Source organism: Mercenaria mercenaria, chromosome 12 (genome assembly GCF_021730395.1).
Source record: "Mercenaria mercenaria strain notata chromosome 12, MADL_Memer_1, whole genome shotgun sequence".
Lineage (NCBI taxonomy): Eukaryota > Metazoa > Mollusca > Bivalvia > Venerida > Veneridae > Mercenaria > Mercenaria mercenaria.
Window position 1 is genome coordinate 42,101,981 of NC_069372.1, and position 9,626 is coordinate 42,111,606.

The window sequence follows — 9,626 nt, forward strand, 5'->3', positions numbered from 1 at the left end:
CCTGAAATTCTAAGTAAAAAGGGGGAATAATTCATGAAGAAATGGTGCCAGAGTAATGCACCTTGTGTCATATGATGTGGGTGATGATGTTGAACAACTATTTGAAGTTTGAATCAAATCCATTCAGTAATAACAGAGATAGAGTGAAAGTGCATCAAAACTTTAACCTAAAAATCTAAGTGAAAAGGGGGAATAATTCATGAAATATTGGTGCCAGAGTTATGGCCCTTATGTCAGATGATGTGGATGATGATGAGGAATAAGTATTTCAAGTTTGAATCAAATCCATCAAGTAATTACAGAGATAAGTTGAAAAAAGAGAAAGTGTAAAAAAACTTTAACCAAGGTGGGGACGCGGAAAGATGCCGACGCCGGGTCGAGTAGGATAGCTCTCCTTATACTTCGTATAGTCGAGCTAAAAACTGTTAAATATAAATATGAATTCTAAGAAAATAGTTTAGAAGACTTACATATAATAACTTCCAACTTCTGCAAAGCAAATGCTCTCGTAAAATTTCAAACTGAAATCAACAAACTAGAATAGAATAAAAACTTTTACAAACTGTCAGTTGCTGGTTTGCCAAGGTTGCATATTAAAACTTTAGAAGACATCTGATTTAAATCATAACAGATGCCATAATAAAGTCCAACAGCAGCTTCAGCTCAACGTTCTCCTCATTTGAAAACTTAGATTTCAGGAACAATCTAAGAAAACAAATCAGTGTTTGTCCTTCATGGTATCCATTTTCATTCCAGGTACCTTCTACAAAATAGGATTCACCCTCATGAGTCATGTTGTAATAATAAATTAAACACTAAATATAATTCATTTTACTAGCAAAAGACGTAACATTTCCAACATTTAATGATTTGCTGGCATTAGACAAAGTGAATGAGACAGTAATTTGATAATAATTAATATATTTTGTGAACAATGCTTACAAGTTTTTAATATTATACACATTACAAGTATTTCAGTTCAAGTTACTTTCTGGTTAAAAAAGAACATGTAACTTTTAATTGCAATGCTTTTCATCTGTAATGCTTTTGTAATAATATTACAATAAATAGATATTTATTACACTTAGTATTTTTTCAATAATATATGATAGTACTTCATTTTGGGGGGAGGATAACAGTAAACATCCAGTCCAATCAACATGGAGAACAGTAAGTTTAAGATACATTTAGATGTTTAAATTGAGGTACTTTTTGCTATTTAGTCTGAATACCTATCTCAAGTCATGGCCATGTGGAAATGTATTACCTCTTCAGCTAAAATAATTCAACATATTCACCTTTACAGCATACTTATCTCTTACCTGCATATTCTGCAAAATGAAGCATGCATATACAGTCATCCAGTAAAAACTTTTAAAAGGACAATTCTAACACGATCCGATTCATTTTCCTATTAAACAAAGAAGGCTGAAAACAGTGAATTATTATACAACAAATTACTGCTCTGATGTCAAAATTATTACATCATGGCGTCAAACGGCATAGCGGCGCGCTGAAAAAGAAACCGATTGAAAACGGGCAATTTAATGAATAGCGTCAAGGATGTATTTAAAAATCCTTGATAACGTGTTAGAATCGAAATAATATATCTCATTAGTGATTTGCTCTTCAATAAAGCATTGTTTGTCGTTCAGATGCGTATTATCATATCACTCCGGCTGTGCCCTTGTGATACAATTCCTTCGCATCAGAACTCCAAACAATGATTTATTCAACGACAAATCACTGGATGAGATATATTATTGGCAGTGGCTAGTGAACCGCCACCGGTGCAGCAGACCCGAGGTCTAGTGCACCGTCACCGGTGCAGCAGACCTGAGGTCTAGTGCACCGTCATTTTTGTTATATATAAAATATAGCTTTTCTTTGAATTATAACTTATTGTCACCAGTTATATGTATGATCATTATTAGAAGAATGAAGTAAGATGATTCTAATTTAAATAAACCTTGACTTACCTTTTAATTTATGCACCTGTCAATATTTTGCCCGCCCGGGGGAGCGGCGGGCATACACGGGACTTTAGACAGAAGGCCATTCCCGACAGGCGGGAATTAGACAAACATTTGATGTACAAACCAGGCTCTAGGGTGGGATTTAGACAAAAAAGGTTGTCTCTAGGGTGGGGATTTAGACAACAAATTTTTTGAAATGTCAAATTCCCCTGGGTCAGCCCGCCGCCCCCCTGGGCGGGCAAAATATTGACAGGTGCATTACTGATATACCGATTAAAAACATTGTGCCGCTATCAGATATGGTCTATTAAAGAAAGTTTCTTATGGCGGAATGATTCTTAAGAAGAACGTTCAGTTATGACAGAATGAGTTTCATTCGGAAAGAAATAATTAATTTTTAATTTTCATAAATAACATACTAGTATATGTATGTCCATTTAAGATTAGTTATTGTCTGTATCTGGATACATCAAAATTGAATTCCAAACTTAATTTTAGATTCACTATCTCATGATCATAGCTGCCGATACAAAATACAAACTCGCCCAAGCTAATTATTAAATAACTTTAACAAGCTACCAACAAAGCCTACATTTGTAGACCTCCATTTATTGTTTTAATTTAATCTTTATTCAAATTATTGTTTTTCACAGTTTTTATCATAGATTTCGTAAGATGTAGCCTTTTTAAATTAATAATATAACAAATATTGAAGTCATAACAGTTTTCACCGTAAATGTACTGTACATTATAAAATATTTGCTTGCAAGATGTCAACATTTCCGAGTTTCAGGTTTCATGAAGAGTTAATTGTCAATTGTCACTGACATAATAAATCTGAAATTAAGATCGAATTTCAGTTTTGATATACGTACATATATATCCAAATGCAGACAATAATGGATACCACTGTTGCCGAAGAACGGAGATCAGCGCTTTAAGGTAAAACGGTAAATTACCAGGTAAGTCGAGGTTTATCTTACTTCATTCTTTTAGTTATGCTCTTGCATTTTACTGGTGAAATTATCTTTTGATTAAACTTTACATAAAGGCTATATTTTATATATAACAAAAATGACGGTGCACTAGACCTCAGGTCTGCTGCACCAGTGACGGTGCACTAGACCTAGGGTCTGCTGCACCGGTGACGGTTCACTAGCCACTGCCTATTATTTCTTAAGCAATTCTTACATTTGAAAAATGAAATAAATAAATAACTTTAACCTTACATTACTTTAACATTAAATTTATATTTAGTTTAAAGTAACTCAATGAAATAAATATATTAATATAAGTGTTGCATACCTCGCTTTGTCACGGGTGGTAAACGCGCAATCCAATTCCCACTGGGAATACGCTACAAATGGGTTGCGCGACTTCCGGTGCTGGCGTTGCGCATCAATATATACAAAATCGGGGTAGGTGGGTTTTTGTTTTTGTAAATAATGACACATTTACGAGTGCTTTCGAAAAAAAGGAAAATGCTATTCGACACAGAAATGAATAAAGATCATATGTGTGAAATATAAACTTATTTATTTAAGAATCAGCTCTGTTATCACGAAAACTCTGCTGGTTTGAGCTGTCAAAAAAGCATGGAATCATGAAAAATGCAAATTTTATAACTTGTGCCTTCTTTCTGGAAATGTGACACTTCTAATGATCAAACACGTGTAAAACAGTCATGAAGATTACATACACTTGAATGAAATGTTGCTTTTGGGGGAAAGGTTGGCAAAAAATAATCGGGAATGGGGTTGTGCCCTGGGAATGGAGTTGCGCGTATACAATATATACATTATGATGTATACACGAGCAACTCCATTCCCGGTGCGCAACCCAATTCCCGGTGATTTTTTGTCAATAATGTCCCCGTAAGCAGGATTTGAAGCAAATAATTTTGATATTCGTTACTTTATAATAGTTGAGTTATCATAAAAAAAATCAGATGTCCTCTGATTAGGCATATGAGGTCAGAAACTTCCATTTTTGTTGATTTCATACTTTTTTCAAGCTTCGTGTCGCCTGAGTTTTTGTGATAATGGAGCCGAATCATAAATTACAAACCAGATATTTTACACATATGATGTATTACCATATTTGTGTCGAATAGCATTTTGCTTTTTTCGAGAAAATTTATTCTTGTCTCATACTAAGCAAAATCATAACTACACATACCTCAATTTCGTCTTTTCTTACGCGCAACACTAGCACCGGACGTTGCGCAACCGATTTTAAGCGTATTCCCGGCGGGATTGCGCGTTTACCACCCGTGTTTGTATTGATCAGGTCGGATATTGATCAGGTCGGATATCCGGGCACTTCAGCGTATCGCGTTGCGTAGCAACAAGCGGAGGTGACAGCAAACGCTAAATTGTAATTGAAAAGCGTTTAATGTTTCACTAGTGCTGGTTGTTTTTCTTTGCTTAAAGTAAAATTTTGGGCAATATTAATAAGTCAGTGAATTTATAATGTAGTTTGATGTTCCAGAAATCACTCCCGAGAAAGAAATCTTTCTTTTTTGGGTTTAAGACGTGATATTTATCATTGATCCGTGTAAGCTGCAAGGTCTCATATTTGTGACGGACTGGATGAAAATTATAATTTAAAAAATCGGAGGTCTTTTAAAAATAAATAAAACAGAAAATCTAGCTCATCTAATTAGGTTTCTCCATTCGTTTCACTTTTCTCGTTCTATTTTGTAGCCTACCATTAAAATAGTTCTGAAAGCCAGGTAGCTTATACTGTGGTGTCAAAAGCGATTCAGTCACGCCAAATTTAATTAAATCAACACCTCTTACCTAAATTCTGATTCGTATGAGATTTAATGAGAGGTGTCATAATTTAAAGCTTATATAGTACATTATGCGTAAATGAAGAGAAGGGATTTTTCTCCCTCGAAACGTATCAGGATCACAATAGAAGATCTTTAACTGCAAAGGGGTTTTTCGTTTTTGTCGTGTTGAGCGATCTGTGAAGTTTCCACTTTTTTCTATTTTATATGATACAATTGTTTTAAATGTAAATGTAATGACATTTAGAACTACTGTGTTACACGTGGAGATAAAATGATATATATAATAACTGCATGCTAGTTTCTTTTCTACGAAAAGCCAGGACGTATCAATAAAATGATGAGTTCCGTTTACGAAAATACTGATAAATACTGATCTCTGTTTTGTATTAAATTGTCAATTATTTAAAACTGTGAACGATAATTTGCACGCTTTGTCTAGAATAATTTTAGTCATATCATGTAGTTTTCAATATCCATATTTTTTTGTTAATTGTTAGACTGTCACAACTGACTGCTTCCACATACCACAAAATTAAAGCATTCATTCCAGTCATAAGTCATAAATCACTATGGAAACCAATCAGTATGTGGTATATTAAAATAAATCAGTTTTGACCACCACTAATTAATAGATTGATTTCCTGTTTGTTTTATCCCTCTGATATACCCCTTCGGGGCCTTATGGCAATTTCCTGTCTTATCCGTTTGATATATGCCTTCAGGGTCTTATGATATTTGGAAGATGCACATTATTGTTATTGGAATAAAAATCGATCGCGCTCATCGTATCGGAAAATTCTCGTCGGAGAAAACTAGGCCCGTAGTTGCCAAATTTCACAACTTTACAGACAAAATAATGATAAGAAACGCTGCATCAGAAAAGCTCAAAAACACCGAATATCGCGTTAGTGACCAGTACCCTAAAGCTATACAAGAGAGACGCCGCAAATTAGTACCGGAACTCATTAAGGCTAGGCGGGATGGCATGGACGCTATACTGTCATATGACAAAATCATTATCAAGGGCAGACGACTCAATCAGCAACGCACCGGAAGTGATGGTACATTTGCAGAGCGCGCCGGAAAGGGGGCTGCAGTCATGGATACGGAAATCGCATCCGGTACAGTGAATGGTGACGGATAGGCTGAAAATGAACAGTCCATTTCTTTTCTGCAGTGGAATGTACAAGGTTTAGCGAACAAATTAAATGACAGTGATTTTTTGCAATTTATTTCTAAGTTCGAAATATTAATTTTCACGGAAACCTGGCACTCAAAAGTTACTAACATTGAAATTAAAGGTTTTGAGTATTTCAGTTGTCCACGACCGAGAACAAATAGAAAGGCGAAACGTTGTAGTGGTGGAGTCATAGTATATTATAAGGAATCACTGATCGGTAAAGTTGAATTAGTCAAGATTAATAATAACGGTATTTTGTGGTTTAGGTTGAATTGTGTGCAATCTAATAGTGACAAAGTAATTTATTTCGGTGTTGCGTACATTCCGCCGGAGGACTCGTCTGTATATAAAAACTCCACAATCGTGTCTGTTTGAATATGACTTCTTTGAATGTTTGAGTGAAGATATTTTACAATATAGTTCCCAAGGGGAAATCTTTCTTGCTGGGGACTTGAACTGTCGAACAGCAGAATTAAAGGATTATGTTGAAAACTTACGGTTAGACAGATTTGTAAACATACCGCTAAATAATGACATTGATATACCCGTTAGAAATTCACAAGATAAAGGTATTAACTCTTTTGGGAACAGATTGATTGCATTGTGTAAAGAACACGATCTGCTTATTGTAAATGGGCGTCTGGAGCCGGGAAAATGTACTTACTATTGTCTAAATAATAAGAGATACGGGGCTAGTCTAGTCGATTATTTATTAACAAATATAAGAAATTTTGAATATATTTCTGATATGACAACTATGGAATTGACGGAATACTCTGATCATTGTCCAATAGCATATAATATCATGTGTCAGAAAACAGCTTTCTCGAATAGCAGGGAACATATTAAATTTGATAAGATATATTGGGATTCTGGAAGGTCTATGGATTTATTAGTATCACTGGAAGAAAATCGAGAGGTTTTTGATCGATTAACGAATAATATTGTGAATGATAATGAAAATATTGATTCGAATATAGAAAGGTTATCTGAAACTATTTATCAAAACTGTTTTAAGATTTTTGGTAAGTCTGTAAATTATAAACCAAACAAAATTAAAAAAAGAAATGAGTGGTTTAATGATGATTGCAGACGGGCTAAAAATTTATTTTTAGATAACAAAAGGAAAGTAAAGAGGTGTGGAAATTCTGAAAATATTGTCGAATTTCTGCAGAGTCGTAAATATTATTGTGATGTAAAACGTAAAGCCAAGTACAACTTTTTTGCAAAGGAAAAGCGCAACATTTCTGAACTTAGTCGCAAATCACCGAAAATGTTTTGGAAAAAGATAAACAAGTATAGAAATTCAAGTAAAACAAGTAATCCCGATGTTGATGTTTCATTATTTAGAAATCATTTTTCTAAAATTCTAAATACACCGGTTGAAAGTAGTTTTATTTCAGATAATGTACAAATAATAAACGAAAGGGATCGATCTGTTGATATTGATTGTTTAGATAAGCCTTTTGACGTACAAGAAGTAAGCAAAACCATATCTTCTTTAAGTAGGAATAAATCTCCAGGATGTGATCTTGTTGTTGCAGATTTTTTTATAGATGCCAAACAATTTATAACACCTTATTTGGTTAAAATTTTTAATAAAATTTATCATGATGGAGTATATCCCATATCATGGACAAAAGGAATAATTGTCCCACTACATAAAAAGGGAGATAAATCTGATCCTTCTAATTACAGAGGAATATCACTGATAAGTACTATGGCCAAGATTTTTTCTTTGTTATTAAGAAACAGATTGAATAAATGGTGTGAACACCAAAATGCTTTTACTGATATGCAATTTGGTTTTCGAAATAACAGAAGTACTTCTGATTGTGTTTTTATTCTTCATAGTATTATACAAAAGATTATTTCTATGAATAGATCGTTGTACTGTGCTTTTATAGATTATGAAAAGGCGTTCGATACAGTTAATAGGAATGCCCTATGGTTTAAATTATTTGAAATAGGTATCAGTAGTAAAATGGTTAGAATGCTTCAGTCAATATACAAACATGTATCAGCTTGTGTTAAGGTTTTTTCAAATGTTTCAGATTTTTTCGAGGTTTCGCTTGGCTTAAAACAAGGGGAACCACTCTCGCCAATACTTTTTATACTCTTCGTAAATGACGTCACAGCAAACCTTGATTTTAACTCATTAACAGAGTACGACTTGCAACAGCTTTCTATTTATTTGTTGATGTTTGCAGACGATATGGTACTATTTACTACCGACCAGAAGAGTCTCCAGGCACAGCTAGATAGCTTGTATATTTACTCTGTTAAATGGGGGCTTAAGATAAATATTGATAAAACGAAAATATGTATTTTTAGAAAAAGAAAACAGAATATTGATTTTCAATGGTACATTAATGATGCACCAGTGGAAACTGTGAACTCTTTTTGCTATCTTGGTGTGAAATTTAATTGTAATGGAGCTTTATCTGAAGCTATTAAGGCACTGTCTGATCAAGCACTTAAAGCTGTTAATGGTCTATATTCACTATTTTCTAGTTTAAAATTTGATGTTAAGACTAAATTGACACTCTTTGATCGTATGGTTGAACCAATTTTATTATATTGTGCTGAAGTATGGGGCGTATACGATACAAGTTGCTTAGATAGAATTCATATGAAATTTTGTAAAAGGATACTCGGTGTAAAAATGCAAACCCCAAATATGGCAGTGTTGGGGGAACTTGGAAGGTATCCTCTCTCAATACTGTGTAAAGAGAGAGTTCTAAAATATTGGTTAAAGCTTGTAAATAATCCAGATTCTATCATGACTGATATTTTTAGAGACCAATGTAACAATGTCAATTCTCCCCGATGTACAAACTGGCCCAAATATGTTAAAACTCTTTTAGAACAATTAGGATATGGATATTTATGGAACCATATAGCGCCAAATATTAACTATTTTCCAATGCTACAAAAACGGTTAAGAGACCAGTTTATACAGGAATGGCATGGTAGTATTACAAACATGCCAAAACTAGAATATTATTCAAGATTTAAAACGCTGTTTATGTTTGAACCATATCTCACAAATGTTGATAATGATTACTTAAGAAAATTACTCAGTTGTTTTAGAATGTCTTCACATTGCTTAGCTATTGAAACTGGAAGGTATAGTGGTATAGCTAGGGATCAAAGAATATGTCAAAATTGTAATTTAAATGTTATAGAATCTGAGTATCATGTGTTATTGACTTGTCCTAAATATAAAAACTTACGTTCAAAATATTTGCCAAAAACATCGTGGCCAAATCTGAAAATGTTTGACAATTTGTTGTCATCTGCTAAGAAAAAAGTCCAATGGAATATATGTAAATATTTGAAGGAAATTTATTTGTTAAGGGTTTGAAATCTTGATTACAAATTATTTATACGCATGATTTGAAAGAACTGTATACTGTTCATTAGCCAAAGGCATATATATGTCGATTATGCTAATAAATGTTGTTGTTGTTGTTATTTGGGTGTCAGTTGACAAAGGGATTAATAGAGCTACTACATAAAAATAACCCTTAATCAATACACATGCCCGAGCATATAGTTCATTGGAAATTTTAAAATCAATTCATCAAACCAATTTTTGGCTGGGGGACATTTCTTAAAAAAAAAAAATAAAGAAAAAAATAAAGAAAAAAACAACAACAACAAAAAATGA

The 9,626-nt window shown here is 33.5% G+C and overlaps 1 protein-coding gene across 1 annotated transcript; it reads left to right on the forward strand.

Moving 5' to 3' along the window:
* The first annotated feature begins 6,308 nt into the window (after nucleotides 1-6,308).
* Nucleotides 6,309-9,426, forward strand: LOC128547351 (uncharacterized). The gene is made up of 2 exons (XM_053519850.1): nucleotides 6,309-7,433; nucleotides 8,008-9,426. Exons 1-2 carry the CDS (start codon nucleotides 6,702-6,704, stop codon nucleotides 8,032-8,034), a joined length of 759 nt encoding a protein of 252 aa, XP_053375825.1. The 5' UTR covers nucleotides 6,309-6,701; the 3' UTR covers nucleotides 8,035-9,426.
* Nucleotides 9,427-9,626: the final 200 nt, after the last annotated feature.

Excerpts from the sequence above, each read along its gene's own strand:
- LOC128547351 (XM_053519850.1), top strand. The coding sequence starts at position 6,702 with ATGACAACTATGGAATTGACGGAATACTCTGATCATTGTCCAATAGCA. Across the intron at positions 7,434-8,007 it reads AGCCTTTTGACGTACAAGAA|ATTTTTTCGAGGTTTCGCTT; the intron begins GTAAGCAAAACC and ends CAAATGTTTCAG.